The sequence below is a fragment of the Elephantulus edwardii genome, unplaced genomic scaffold (genome assembly GCF_000299155.1).
Source record: "Elephantulus edwardii isolate Elephantulus edwardi_28Jun2011 unplaced genomic scaffold, EleEdw1.0 scaffold00544, whole genome shotgun sequence".
Classification (NCBI taxonomy): Eukaryota; Metazoa; Chordata; class Mammalia; order Macroscelidea; family Macroscelididae; genus Elephantulus; species Elephantulus edwardii.
Genome location: NW_006400294.1, coordinates 173320 through 189992, shown reverse-complemented (window position 1 = coordinate 189992; position 16673 = coordinate 173320). Strand labels below are relative to the sequence as shown.

The 16673-nt window shown below is 36.7% G+C and overlaps 1 protein-coding gene across 1 annotated transcript in view; it reads right to left on the bottom strand.

The window, feature by feature from the left end:
- Positions 1-16673, bottom strand: part of NAALAD2 (N-acetylated alpha-linked acidic dipeptidase 2) — a 114433-nt gene that overhangs the window by 57644 nt on the left and 40116 nt on the right. The window contains exons 7-8 of the mRNA XM_006903226.1: positions 13024-13117; positions 349-447 (exon numbers count right to left, since the gene is read on the bottom strand). Of these exons, the coding sequence (XP_006903288.1) occupies positions 349-447; positions 13024-13117 (193 nt within the window). The remainder of the gene's footprint in view (positions 1-348; positions 448-13023; positions 13118-16673) is intronic.

Here is a 16673-nt window from a genome sequence, read left to right as displayed (position 1 = left end):
CTAAGAAGAAAGTTTTTAAAAAAATCAATGCACAAAATTTTAAAAGTTTAATTGAAATGTAGGTATTTATAAGACTATATGAAACATGATAATATCATTAGAGGGCCACATGATTTTATAAGTACTTCTTAAGCAATTTTAAATGATAAATTTTTCACCAGTAAAATAAGAGTGTTCAGGTCTTTCGTTCATAGGGTCACTATGAGTCATCTATGACTCAACGGCACTTAACAGCAACAGTAAAATGTGAGGAAAAATAGATAAACAAAATAGCAATGTAAACAACCTTAGTTTTTTGCTGTTAAGAATAAAAAAATTTTCTAGATAACTATAATAATGCAAAATTACCTTAAAGAATTATTCCCAGTAAATCCAGGTCCAATATTATAATTCACATTAAGACTTCCCTTCCAGCTGTCATCTGGAGGAGCAGGACCTCCCATATGACTGTTGAGAGAAATGACAATGACAGCATAAGGCTGAATATGTTCAGTTTTTGAGAAGACACCATGAAGTCTGATGATGAAATTTTTCATTCACACATTGAAGAAATACTCTTCTTTCATTTTTCAGGATTTTTTAAATGATAAATGATAAATTTAAGCTTACAAATCATATTAGTTTCCATTCAACCATTTAGAGACATTTTGTTTTATAACATTGTTGTTGTGTACTGTGGGGTTGAAATCAACCCATACCTGACCCTCCAGAGAGAGTTTTCAGAGGCAGTTAATCGCATGGAAGAAGACTGCCCATCTCTTGCCCATGAGCAGCTGGTGGATTTGAGATATTTACCTTTGGGTTGCCAGCACAACTCCTTACCTCTAGGCCACCAGAGCTTACAAAACATGCTATTTTTCAGATGGTTAAGTGGAACAAGGCAGCCTGGTTTGAAAATCAGTGGTTCAAATGCATCAGCCACTCTAGGGGAGAAGGATGTGGCAGTTTGCTTCCAATAAGTTTAAGTAGTTGTTATGTGCTATCAAGTTGGAATCAACTCATAGCTGATACTTCAGCAGGTTTTCAGAGGCAGTAAATACCAAGGTAGTTGATTTCCCCTTTCTTTTTCAAAGCAGCAGGTGGATTCAAACCATGTGCCTTTGGCTTGGCAGCACAGATCCTTGTGACTAAGCTAACAGAAAATCCAATGGTTTATAACATTAGTCATCATTGATTAATGTAATTCACTAATTACAATGTCTAATCAACCCCTGAGATCTGGTGGCCTAGTGGTAAGAAATTGTGCTGCAATCCGAAGTCATGGAGTTCAAATCCAACAGCTGCTGCAGAAGAAAAATGGGCAATCTCCTCCTGTGTGATTAAACTGCCTCTGAAAACTCACAGAGGGTCAGCTATGGGTTGGTTTAGACTCAGTGGTTGTTGTTACGTGCCATTGAGTCACTTGTGACTCATAGCGACCCCATGTGCAATAGCCCTGAACCCTGCTCTATTCTGTGCCAACTTTGCTGTCTCTGACATGCCTACCCTCATTATCCCAGTCACTGAATCAATCCATCTCATCGAGGGTCTTCTTTCCTTGCACTGCTCCTCCACCCTTCCAAGCATGATTTCCCTTTTGCAACACAGAGTTGATGGCAACTAATAGCAATCTTACGAAAAATAACTCTGAACCCTGCTTTATACTGAGCCAATCTCACTATCTCTGACACACTTGCCCTCGTTGCCATAGTAACGTCAAACCATGTCATGCAGGGTTTTCCTTTCCAGTGTTGACTCTCCAAACCTCCAAACACAGAATCCTTCACCAAAAAATGGTCCCTCCTGGAAAAATGCCCAACCAAGTATGTGAGATGGAGCTTCAGAATCTTTGCTTCCAAGGAGAAACTCAATTTCACTTACTCCAGGAGAGATCTGTTTGTTCTCTTGACGGTTCATGATATGTTCAATACCCTTCTCCAGCACCACAACTCAAAGGCATCAATTTCTCTTTTGTCATCTTAGTTACTGTCAACCTCTTGGATGCCTAATAAGCAATTGAGAAGACCACATTTTGTTGTCTGTATCAGAAACACCTTTGTATCTAAACTGACATCATTGCTCTTTAGCATTCTGAAGAGGTCCCTTACAGCTGATTTTCTTAAAAAAACTCATCTGATTTCCTGACTGTTGATGCCAAGAGTGTTGATTATGGATCCCAGCAAGATGGAATTGTTAACAGCCTCAATGTTTTCTCCATCTATCATGATGCTGCAATTAGCCTGGTGGTAAGAATATTTGTTTTCTTGATACTGAGATGCAATCCATATTGAAGACCACAGTATTTGACTTTCTGCAGCAAATGCTTCAAGTCCTCCTGTTTCCGTAAGCAAGGGTGTGCCAACTGCATAATGCAATTGTTGATGAGTCTTCCTCCAGTCGTGATGTCACATTTGTTTCCAACTCTTTATTAGTGTAAATAATGCCATAAGTTAGGTGAGTATGTGTGTATATCAGTTTGCATTTTAGCTAAAGAAAAGAGGCTGGTTATGCACATTCCCTCTCACTTTTTATTCTTTACCTCTCATCTTTCACATAATAAAGATGTTACTTATCACAATTTTAGCTCTTTCACTAGAATGCAATCTCCACAATGAATGTTTATGGTATCCAGAACTTAGTAAATATTTAATAAATATTTGTTAAATGCTTTGGTAGGCATTTATTATCAGTGATTTAGTATTGTTAAACAACTTTATATCAATGATATAAATTCAACAGGAAGCCAGTTTACATTAAGATTAAAAAAGAAACTCAACCAAACTAATTTCCAGCAAGTCAGAACCTACTCATAGCTTAGCCTCCAACAGGTTTCTAAGATTCTAAATAACATGGGTGATGGATAGCTCATCTTTCTTCTGAGGAACAGTTAGTAGATTTGAACATCCAGAAAGGCATCACTTTTGGACAGCAGTGCAACTCTTTACTGTACCTGCCATAAAGATTACAGTGTTGGAAACCCTCTGGGCAGTTCTATTCTACTCTACTGAGTCAGAACTGACTCAACAGCAGTGACGTTTTGGGGGGTTGTTGTTGTTAAGTGCCGTTAAATTGAATACAACTCATAGTGACGATGTGAAAAACAGATCTGATGATGGGTGTCATCTTCATCATCTCGGACACACTTGAGACCATTGCTACAGTCACTTCGTTAATCCATCTCACCAGGATCATCCTCTCTTTTGCTGATCCTCCAGCTTTGTAATTCAATGTACCTTTCCAAGAAATAGTCTCTCCTAAAAACATGCTCAAAGTGTGAGAGATGAAGCTTCACTTTCATTGCTTCCAAGGAGTGCTCTGACCACCCTTTTCAAAAGGCATATCTGTTTGTTCTTTAGGCAGTCCAGGAGATATTAAGTACTCTTAACCAACACCACAACTCAAACGCATAAAGTCTTCTACTGTCCTTTTTCGCTGACCAGTTCTCAAATGGGTAGCAAGTGATTGAAAAGATGATGGCCTGAATCAGGCACACCTTAGTCTTCAAACTGACATCATTGCCTTTCAGTATTTTAGAGAAGTTCCTGACAGTGGGTTTGTCCAATGTAAAACAGCCATGGACTGTGGTACCCACTGACTGTCAATTCAAGCAAAATGAAGTCATTGATAACATCAATCCTTTCTTCATCTATCATGATATAACCTATTGGTTCAGAGCTAAGGACCTTTGTTTTCCTGATGCTTAGATGTAATTCATACTGAAGACTGTAGTCCTTGATCTTCTGCAGCAAGTGTTTCAAGTTCTCACTTTCAGCAAGCAAGGTTGTGTCATCTGTATGACAGAGGTTGATGATGAGTCTTCCTTTGTTCCTGATGCCACATTCTTCTTCACAAAGTTCAGTTTCTGGAATGATTTCTTGAATGACTGTAAGCTCAGCATACAGACTGAAGAGATAAGAAGCAAGGATACATTCCTGAAGTACTCACTTCCTGATTTTAAATTATGAAGTGTTCTCTTGCTTCACTTGATTTAGATCTAGACTTCACCTGATGGCGGTTAACTGTTTTGGGATTCGCATTCTTCTCAATATTAGCCATAGTTAGTTACAATCCGTATTGTCAAATGTCTTTGTATAGTCAATAAAACAAATAGATCTTCTGCTGGTATTCTTTGCTTTCAGCCATGATCCATCTTAGATCAACAGTGATATCCCTGGTGCCACATCCTCTTCTAAACCCAGTTCCCTATCGATGTACTGTATTAGTCATTTGGGGATGATTTTCAGCAATATTTTGCTTGTATGTGCTATTAATTATATTGTTTGATAATTCCACATTCTGTTGATTCACTTTTCTTGGGAATGGGAACAAATTATGGATCTGTTCCAGTCAATTGGCCAGACAGCTGTCCTCAAAATTTCCTGGCATACACTGGTGAGCACATTCAGAGCTGCATCTGTTAGTTGAAACACGTCAATTGGAATTCTATGGACTCCTGGCATCTTATTTTGTGCTAATGCCTTCAGTGTACCTTGAACTTCTTCCCTCATTACCATTGGCTCTTGTTTGTATGGTACTTCCTGAAATTTCTCAGTTTCAACCAATTATTTTAGTACAGTGACTCTATGTATTCCCTCCACCTTATTTTGATGGTTCTTGGGTTGTTCAAAATTTAGCCATAGCACCTCTCTACTTTGCAACTTGAGGGTTGAATATGGTTTTCAGTTCTTTCAACTTGAGAAATACTAAATGAGTTCTTTTTTTATTCTCTGATTCCTGCTCTTTGCATATTTTGTTATAAAATTTTGCTTTGTCTTCTAGAGCTAATCTTTGAAATTGCCTGTTAAGCTTGGTGGCATAGCATCAATTTGCTAACTGTAAAGTTGGTGGTTCAAATCTACAAGTCATTTCATAGGAAAAAGATAAGACAGTATTCTCACACTAAGATTTATAACCTTGTCAACCTGATAGAGAGGCACTATAAGTTGAAATAGATTTTAAAAAAAGTGGGCTTGTTTTTTTGCTAAAAACTACCAAACACATTTTCAAAGCTTCAATAAATTATATCCTTTTATTCCAATCTGTTGTTGTTATGTGTTAGTGAGTTAACTAAGACTCATAGCAAACCTGTAACTCTGAACCCTGCCCTTTCCCAAACCAAACTCACTGTCTCTGACACAGCTGCTCTCATTGACAAATTCACTGTGTCAATTCACCTCAGTCAGAATCTTTCTCCCCTGTTCTGACCCTTCACTCTTCTAAGCATGATATCCTTCTCCAGGGACCGGTCCCTTATGGCAACATACTCAAAAGTATGTTAGGCAGAGTTTCAAAGTCTTTGCCTCCAAAAACCAACCTGTTTTCACCCTCTCCATGATGGACCTATTTGTTCTCTCAGCAGTCCATCATGTGTTCAATACTCTTCTTCAGTGCCACAATTCAAAGGTATTGTGTCTTCTATCATCCTCAGTCATTGTCCAACTCTCTGATGCATAACAAGCAGTTGAGAAGACATCACCTGGATCAGGTGCAGCTTAATTTCCAGACTGACAGACATTGTTGCTCTTCGGCACTCTGGAGAGATTCTTGACAGCAGACTTTCCCAATGCAACTTATCTTTTGATTTCTTGACTACTGCTGCCAACCATGTTGATTGTAGACTTGTGCAAGATGAAATGTTAACTACCTCAACCTCTTCTCCATCTATCATGATCCTGTCAATTGGCCCTGTGGTGAGAATCTTTGTTTTCTCGATGTTGAGATGCAATCCACAATAAAGACTACCTTGCTTGGGCTTTGCAGCAAACGTCAGTCCAAATACAGAAGAGTAGTTTCCAATATAGAAGAATATTTTAAACATAATTTTATACACTTAGCTTTAAAAAATCACATATAATTTTCTCTCTATGGCTACATATAATTTTCTCTCTATGGCTACAAACTTAAAATATGTCTACAAATATATCCTTTGCATATATATTATTAAAACACAATACAGCAAAGCAGTTAAAAAATACTGGTGTTTTTCAAAACCTATGGTTAGAATATTAGCATTGCTACTTAAATATATCTATTATTTGCAAGTTTCTTAATTCATGTGTGCTCACTGTCTCCTTAGTAAAATAGGGAAAATTATAGAATATATCTACAGGGGTTTTGTTAAGGATTTATTAAAGTTTAGAACAATTTGTAGAATATTAGAAATTCTATGTAAATATTACCATTATTATAATACATAAATCTGAGAATGTGAACAATTCCTATATTGTCATCATTTAATTTCTATAAATTAGTAATTAATTTTATCCTAAAGACTTAGAAAACTACTTAAGACTAAAGAATATAATTAACAGTTGAAAAAGAACAGTAGGCTTCATAACAAGATAAAGGTAAACAACCAATCACAAAATGGACACAGAATATGAAAAGACACTTCACCACAGAAGACTTTCAGATGGCGAACAAACACATGAAGAAATGTTGAAAATCCTTAGCTCTAAGAGAGATGTAAATCAAAACAACTATAAGATATCATGTCATTTCAGTAAGAATAACAAAATTCAACAGAACAGTAAACATCAAATGATGGTGAGGTTGTGGAAAAACTGGAAACCTTATTCACTGTTGGTAGGAGGGCAAAATGGTGCAACCATTATGGAAGGCAGTATGGCACTTTGTCAAAAAGTTGGAAATAAAAATACCATTTGACCCAGCAATTCCCCTACTGGGAATATATCCTAAAGAAACCAGAACTGCCACACAAGCAGAGATATGTACACCCATGTTTATTGCTGCATTGTTCAAAATAGCAAAAAGTTGAAAACAACCTAGGTGCCCATCAACAAACTAATAGGTAGAGAAGCTGTGGTATATTCACACAATGGAATACTATGCAGCACTGAAAAACAAGGAACTAATGAAATATTATACAAAATAAGTTACCCTGAAAGACATTATGATGAGTGAAATATCTCAGTCACAAAAGGACAAACACTGCATAATGCCACTGTTATAAAATAGTACTGACATCGGGGTTGGGGGAAACTAAGAAAAAAGAGGGTAAATAATTAAAACAGAATAGGGAAAGAACTGCTTAAAAGTAATATATGACTAGGTATTATTTGCATGACAACAGTCCAGAATAAGAGCTGCACAGTAAAGTGGACTAAGATGGGGTGAGAAATTATATAACAATGAAAGAATTTTTTTTTTCAAAGAGAAAAGCAAACTGGAGGTGGGGCAGGGAGGAAATGTGCAAAAATGAATGAATGGAAATCCAAATTCTCTATAAACTTTCATTAAAATCTCAATAATTTTTTAAAAAGTAGGCTTTATTTTAATCAGCAGCAAAATAATTTAGAAATCAAGCACCAAATCAGAAATTATAAAACCAGAAATAATTAAATTTGAAGAGTAGCTTTACTATTAAAATTTTTATATTGTATAGTATTTTGAAATAGTTTCCTATAATTTCTTGAATAGTTTTTAAATGGAATAATTCACAAACTGAACCAATATTTGAGACTTTGAGGATCTCTTATTGTCAAAGTTCATATTCAAAGAAACAGGATCATATTGTTTAATGACCACCTCTACAATGACATTTTTCTAGTTACATGTCCTACATCCTGCTTTTTCCTATATATTCACTAATTCACTTACTGATATCTAGTCCAAACTGATTTATATCCGATCCTCCATTTAGTTCCTGAGGCTGCAAAACTCACAGAAGGAGACTGCCCATCTTTCTACAATGAAGCTATTGGTGGTTTCAAAGAGCAAGAGACACGAGCCCTCTAGGTCTGCAGCACAACCCTCTGTGGACTAGGCCACCACAGCTCCCTCCTAGATATTACTCACTCACTCACTGATGTTAAGTTTGAAAAAACTCATAGCTGATACCCAGGGAGTTTTTCAGAGGCTACAAGTTGCATGGGAGGAGCCTGCCCTTCTTTCTCAGAGAAGCTAGTGGATTTGGGTTGGCAGTGTAAACTTCCTATCGAGTATACCACCAGAAACTCCCTTCCTAGATACCATTTTGTGTGCTATTGAGTACAAACCAATCCATATCTGACTTTCTAACAGATTTTCAGAGGCAGTTACTCACAAGCGAGAAGATTGCCCATCTTACTCCCACAGAGCAACTAGTGACTTTGAACCACAAGCCTTCAGACTGGCACTGTAATTCTTTACCACTAGGGCACTCTCTTCCTAGATTCAATAGTGGTTTTATTTTCCCCATCACATACACATAACAATTGCTGGAGAGGTTTCAATTTATAAGCTAATTACTAACTTCTATACTAGTTCTGCCCTACAGAAGTATATGAAAGTCACTTTTCCCAGTGTCTTTTTTAAGAAGAGTAAAAAGGAACAGGTAAATTGTTTTATTCCATCTATGAAAACTGTGATTATAATATTTAATTTAAGAACATATTAACGAGTTATTTTATATTCTCTTTTAAAAACTACATTTTCAATGAGCAATATTCGTTTTATACTTAAAGCATATCTCAACTCAGAGTAGTCATATATCAAGTATTCAATAGCCACTATGGATAATGACTACCATATTACACATTGTATATCTATAATAATATAACCACTGACTTAGGCACAAACATAATCACAGTTTGAACACAAAGGTCAAGTGTAAATATTAAATCTATATCTAAGGAAATAATAGGAAATTCTGGTGTCCTAGTAGTAAGAAACTACAATAATCCGAAACCACCAGTGGCTCTGCAGAAGGTATGACAATCTCCTTCCATGTGAATTACTGCCTCTAAAAACCTTCTGGAGGGTAAGTTATGGGTCAATTTTGACATGACAAAGCACAGCAGAAACAACAAGGAAATATAACTACCTAAAAATCCTATTATCAGTATTCTTGCATTTAAAATATTCATTTGTAGCAAAGAGAACATTTTATTCGTCAGCCACTAAGAGAACTTATTATATCCTGCCATTCCCTGGATAGAAACTGATCCAGTAGACTTCAAGAGAGGTGACTTTAATCAGGTGAGAGATTCACTCTCAGATCTAGCATGTTGTGTTGCTGGGCAGTGAGGAGCCTGCAACTTCCCAGAAGGGAAACTCCTTCTGGCAGGATGCCTATCTAAGTCTGCAGACCAAAGAGGACAATAGAACTTCAGAGAAGGAGCTGTAATCAGACAAGAGATTCACTACTAAAGCCAGGACATTTAAGTGCTGGGGAGAAAGCTGCCTGCCATCCCCTGGACAGAAACTGCTCCAGGTCAGGAATTTTGTCTTGACACTTGGAAGACTAAAGAGGACAATAAACTTCAAGAGAGAGGGCTACAATAAGGCACTATTCCTGGAGGGCTGCACTGCAGACCAGAGAGGATCTGAAGAGGACTTTAGGAAAGACAAACTTTCCCACTCCACAGGGCCAGAAAGGATTTCCAACAGAGCAAGTTAAGTTGTCCATCCTCATTGACAGAACACTTAAGACTGCAGCTGACTGACAATCTCATAAGGATAAAAATTTTCAACAACTTACACAGAAACAATAGGAATGGCCTAATGCATATCAAGAAGAACTTCCCATAATATCAAGAAAGTAGCAGGCAACTTCAAATATTGTGAAAAAAATAACCCCTCTAACTGCACATTGAAAAAGAAAACAAAACAATACACAAATGAAACAACATATGTATGATCAGATTTCCAGAAGATGAGAAGGACAGAGAAAGCACTGAGAAAAATGTGGAAGAGGTTCTAAAAGAAAATTTCCTATGTATCATAAAGAAAAAGAAAATCCACATTCAAGAAGCTCAGCAAACCCCAAAATGACTAGATCAGATCTCAAAAGAAAAACATCAAGACATTCACAGATTCTCCAAAATCAAAGATATAGACTACAAAAAACAACAAGCTTGGCACCAGCAGTCAAGAAATCAGAAGATTAATTGCACTGGGTAAACCTGCTCTCAGGGATCTCTCCAAAGTGCTGAAGACAAATGATGTCAGCCTGGAGACTAAGGTGTGCCTGATCCAAGAAAAGGAAGTAAGATGCATCCAGGTTGGCAAAGAGATGATAAAACTGTCACTTTATACAGATTATATGATGGTTTACACAGAAAACCCCATGGACTCAACAAAAAACCCTGTTAGACTTAATAGACCAGTTTAGTAGTATGGCAGGATACAAGATCAATAAACAAAAATCAGCTGTATTCCTTTATAGTAAAAAAAGAAAACATGGACAATGAAACTAAGACAGTAATATCATTTACAGTAACCAACTACATATTGAGATACTTGGAAGTAAACCTAATGACTTCCGGTGGTCCAGTGGCAAGAAGTTGCACTGCAATCCTAAAGGTACATGGTTTGAGGCCACAAAAACCTGTACAAAGAAAACTAGAAAATACTACTGCAAGAGATAGTAAGAGACATAAATAAATTCCTTATTCATGGGTAGGAAGACTCAATATAGTGAAAATGAAAATTCTACTAAAAAAAAAAGCTACATGCTAGATGCAATCCCAAAACAGTTACCAAATTCCTTTATCAAAGAGATAGAAAAGGCAACTAGCAAGTTTATTTGGAAGGGAAAGAGACCCCTGAATAAGCAAATCAATTCTTAAAAAGAAGAATGAACTGGGAGGCATAGCACTCCATAATATCTAATCAAAACAGCATGGTACTGGTACAATGAGAGGCACATAGACCAAAGGAACAAACTAGAGAACCCAGAAATTAACCCATTTATCTATGGTCACTGATATTCAAAAAGGAAACAAAACCTATCAAAAAGGAATGCTTCCACTCTGACAGGCAATTTAGCATTTACTCAGAAAGCTGAACATAGAAATTCTATATAATCCAGTTATTTCACTGCTAGTAATATACCATGAAGAAAATAGAACTGAGACACAAATGGAAATTTGTACACCAATGTTCATATCACATTATTCACAATAGCAAAAATATTATAACAGCCCAGATGTTTATCAACAAGTGAATGTAGATCTGTATTTGTTCCCATTCCAAAGAAGGGTGGAAACTATAGAACAATATCATTGATTTCACATCAAGCAAGATTCTATCGAAGATTATCCAAAAATGACTGGAACAGCCCATCAGCAGAGAACTGCCAGAAGTCCAGGCTGGATTTAGAAGGGGTTGTGGTACTAGGGATATTGTAGCTGAGTTACATGGATATTAGCTGAAAGCAGGGAGTACCAGAAGAATGTCTATCTGTGCTTCATTGATTATACAAAGACATTTGACTGTGTGGATCATAACAAACTGTGGCTACTCTGAGAAGAATGGAAATCCCAGAACACCTGACCATGCTAATGAGAAACCTATACTTGGACCAAGAGGCAGTCATCAGAACAGAGCAAGTAAACACTGCATGGTTCAAAATTGGGAAAGGTGTACGCCAGGGATGTGTCCTATCTCCATACCTTTTCAACCTGCATGCAGAACAGATTATCTGAGAGGCTGGGTGCTATGAGAAGTGTGGCATCAGGATTGGTGGAAGATCTATCAAGAATCTGCGTTATGCAGATGACACAAACCTACTTGCTTCAGGAGGACCTGAAGCGCTTGCTGCAGAGTCCAGGACTTCAGCCTTCCGTATGGATTGAGGCTCAGTGTCAAGAAGACAAATATTATCACCACTGGACCAACTGACAGCATCAGGATGGATGGTGAAGAGATTGAGATTGTTAACAACTTTAGTCTGCTTCGCTCCTTGGTCAACACTCTTGGCACTAGTAGCCAGGAAATAAAAAAAAAATGTATTGCGATGGGAAAGTCTGCTGTTAGGGACCTCTCCAAAGTACTGAAGAGCAATGGTGTCACTCTGGAGACTAAGATTCGCCTGATCTAGGCCATGGACTTTGCTATGCATGAGAAAGCTGGACAATGACTAGGGATGATAGAAGGAGAATTGACACCTTTGAGCTGTGGTGCTGGGGAAGAGTATTGAATGTACCATGGACTGCCAAGAAAACAAACAGATTTATTCAGGAAAGGGTTAGATCAAGCTGCTCCTTGGAGGCAAGGATTCTGGGGCTTTGTCTGACATACTTTGGACATGTTGTAAGGAGGGACTGGTCCTTGGAGAAGGACACCATGCTTGGGAGGGTGGAGGGATGGCACAAGAGAGGAAGACCCTCTATGAGGTAGATTGATTCAGTGACTAGAGTAATGGGGTTGGTGTGTTGGAGACAGTGAGGCTGGCACAGGACAGAGCAGCGTTTAGGGTTATACATAGGGTTGATATGAGTCACAGGTGACTTGCTGGCACCTAACAACAAAAACAACAACAACAACAACAACAACATATAATATGGGAGATGCTTGAACCCATTATGCTCTGTTTCATAAGGACAAATATTGAATATGACCATTATTGTAAAAGGAGAAAGATAACTGGTAATATGAGTATAAAAGTCCAAAGGGGAAATCCAATGGGGTAAGGTGAGGGGCATGGGAACTAAGGGTAAGAAGGATGAAAAATTACAAGGTAGTAGAATTTGGTAGGCAGAGGGAAGGAATGAAGGAATTAGAAAAGATCCAATGGAGACCTGAAAAGACCAGGTGATAGTTTGCATAGATCAATGGTGACTGGTTTTAGAAAAAAAAGCAATGCATGGGAGGGAATTCTGGTGGCCTAGTGGCAAGAAGCTGTGCTGCATTCCTGAAGTCACACAGTTCAAATTCACCACATGCTCCACTGGAGAAGAAGGGGCAATCTCCTCCTGTGCCATTAGATTCAACTTGATGGTATACAACAAGGGGAAAAAATTAACTAAAAACCAAACAAACAAGCAATGTATGGGAGTAATGGTATGAAACACATTGTAATGAAAGGCTGTAAAATACTATGTATATGAATGAAACACAATGTATACAAATTTTGTATGTGAACCAATAAAAAAATAGAAGAGAAAAAGAAACAAAAATTCCCAACTTAATCTGAGGAAAAAAGTTAAGTGTCCTGTTATTTTTTCTTGAGAAATTTTGATATATGTCATTTTTATTTTTATATCAGGGAAATAAACACCTTAAAACAAAATATCTCAATATCTAATTAGAAAAGCATACCGTAATATACTTTCTGCATCATTATATCCAATGGGATGCACAGGAATTTTGGAGATTCCCACTCCTTCTTCAACATCAAGCCTGAAGGTATACTCTATAAAATTAAAGAGCATGAAATGAAAACAGTTGGAGAATTTGAGCAAGAAATATAATGCAACTTCTTGTATTGTTACTAGAAATTTGCTATAACCTTCAAAACACATTAAAATAAAAAACTCCAAAAAAGTAAACAGATTATCAATTAGGGTCTGAATGACTCAATAATAAGGCATTTTTTTTATTTTAAAGAAACAGAGATATATACAGATTTTGTTGTCATTAGATGTCATCCAGTTAGTTAGTTCTGACTCAAAGACCTCATGTACAGATGAATGAATTGTCCAATCCTGCATAATTATTGCTTTATTTGAGTCAATTACTGTAGCCACTGCATCAATCCACCTATTTTTTTTCTTCTGATCCTCTATGGATAGAAGCTCAACATCAAGAAAACAAAGATTCTCACCACTGGTCCAATTGGTAGCGTCATGATAGATGGTGAAGAGATCGACATTGTTAACAGCTTTAGTTTGCTTGGCTCCACAATCTGCATTCTTGTTACCAGAAGCCAGGAAATAAAAAAACTAATTGCATTGGGAAAATCTGCTGCCAGAGGCCTTTACAAAATACTGAAGAGCAATGATGTCAGTCTGGAGACTAAGGTTCGCCTGATCTAGGCCATGGACTTTGCTATGCATGAGAAAGCTGGACAATGACTAGGGATGATAGAAGGGGAATCAATGCCTTTGAGCTGTGGTGCTGGAGATGAGAATTGAATATACGATGGACTGCTAGGCGAACAAACAAGTTTTGTCCTAGAGATAGTGAACCAGGCTGCTCCATGGACACAAGAATTCTGAAGCTTCGTCTGACATACTTTGGACTTGTGGCAAGGAGAGGGAGACATTATGCTTGGGAGGGTGAAGGGACAGTTTAAGAGCAGAAAACCCTCAATGAGATAGATTGATTCAGTCCCTGGGGTAATTGGGGTAGGTGTGTCAGAGAAAATGAGATTGGCATAGAAGAGAGCAGGCTTTAGGGCTGTTGTACATAGGGTCATTATGAGTTGCAGGCGACTTGACGGCATATAACAACAGCAGTAACATCAACAACAAAAACTATTTTACCAAGCATGATGCAGTTCTCCAAGTGCTTGTCCCTCTTGATAGTATATCTAAAATACAAGAGATGGAGACTAGCCATCTTTAGTACTAAGAAACATTTTTAGTTTATTCTTCTGGAAATCAATATAAAGATAATCAATATTTTTCACCAACATTTTAATTGAAAGACATCAATTCTTTTTCAGTATTCCTTATTTATTGTCCAGCTTTTGCTTGTGTGTGAAGGAACTGAAAATACTAATAGGTATGTCAGTCACACCTTGGTCCTCAAAATGAGATTTTTGTCTTTTAACACTTTAAAGAGGTTGCTATAGATTCCAAATTATTTTGACTTATTTCTGATATTCTCTTCAATTTTACGACAGTATTTTATTTTTTCAAGTATCTTTTGAATCCCTCTCAGAGAAGCTTCAGTTAACCAGATATCTGGGATATATATCCCAGATTGTGAAATTAGAGACAATCAGTAGTAAGTGGGCTAAAAGAAAATTTATGTAATTTTGCTAATAGATAATCATCCATAAAATTATATAATTTTATTTTTCATATAGAGGAATATTGTTTTATAACTCATTGACCCTATGCTTTAGTGAGATAGAACACAAGTGATAGAATTTACATTTGTTCAAGAAAAAATTAGAAATCACAAAATAGATGAATCAATCATTCTATCATAATAATTTTTTTCTTAACCATCTTTAAGAGACTGTCTTTACAACATTTGGACCTGGAAAATGTTCTTTAGTTTACTATCTTGTTGGTTTTTTGGTTTTTTTTTTTTAATTTCTCTATCTTTCTTAATGAACAATCAAAAAAAGCTAATCCCTTGTTTTTTCCTAACAGTTCTTCCAGTTTCACATAATTATAATGTAAGTTTCCATGTACAAATTCTTAAGTGTACAAATAAAGTAATTTTTTCCAAAAATAAAAAAACAATAATTGACTATTTAAACAAAAATATTAATAATAGTTGTTATGAAAACCCCCCAATATGTTGTTATGTGCAATCAAGTCAGAACCAACTGTCGTTGTTGTTGTTGTTGTTAGGTGTCATCAAGTCATAGACAACTCATAGCGACCCTATGAATGAAAGACCTGTGCACTGTTCATAGAGTGTCTGGAGGCAAGCCATTTCAGAAGTGGATGCCACTCCTGCTTCCAAGCTTCTTTTAATCAGGAAGCTCCACCAAACACTGTCCACCACGGGTAACATTATCATATTTGGCACCTCAGTGTCTCAGTGTTTAGCATCACAGCAACTACAAGTTACTTCTGTACAGCAATGCTATACCAGCAGACTCGTACCACCTAGAAGAATATTAGACAAAAAACCAATTTGAACCAGGGCTGAGGGCCACAGATTAAAATCACCCACCTTGGGCTTGGTAGCGTAACTTTCTGTCCACTAGGCCAATGAACAAATTAGAGGCCTTAAATTGTTTGGCAAGAGACTGTCTTACTAGTACTGAATATGTATGTTAAGAAAATTGCATTTGTAGTTAAAATACATTTCCACAATAAAAAAAACACACACACACACAAAAAAACAAAAAGCCCAACCCCTCTAGGCTCAGATGGACTCACTGAAGAAATGATGTACATTTTCACTTATTTTACATAAATTCTTGCAGAAAAAAAGGAAACGCTAGAGTAGTTTCTAGCTCATTCCATAAGAAAAATGAAAGATATTACAAAAAACCAATATATAGGCCAATATACTTCATGACCATAAAAAAGAAATGTTTAATAAAATTTTAAGATGAATGTAACATACAACGAAGGATAATACATAGAGATCTATTGGGATTTATCCCAGGATGGCAGTGTTGATTTAACACTCAGAAATAAAGGTAATTTAGCAAAATATAAACCTGTAACCACATACTCAGTAGAAAAAATTTCACAGAATATAACTGTGAACTCAGCACATTAAGAAGAGAAGTGAACTACATCAATCTAATAAAATGAATATATAAAACCTACAGGTGGCATCTTATTTGATAAAAAAAAAATTAGATGTATGTCCCTTCTAAGCAATAAAAGTCAAGGATGTTTGCTCTAATAGCTTCTATTTAGCATTGTTGCAACAACTAGATCTTCTCAATGCAATAGGAAAAAACCCTAAAGGCTTTCATATTGAAAACAAAAATAAAGCTAACTTTGATAACAGATGGCAAACAAGTAAAACATCTAATGGTATCTATAAAAATTGTTAGAACTAATTATGAGTTGTAACAAACTTACAAGTTTCAAGATCAATGTTTGTTTTAGAACTACAATAGCTCCTCCAGTCACTGGCACTCTGGAGCTGCAGAGTTGGTGCAGACATGGTGAAATCCAAGAACCACACCACACACAACCGGTCCCAAAATGGCACAGATATGGTATCAAGAAACCAAGATCACAAGATATGAGTCTCTTAAGGGAGGAGACACCAAATTCCTGAGAATATGCGCTTTACCAAGAAGCACAACAACAAGGGCCTGA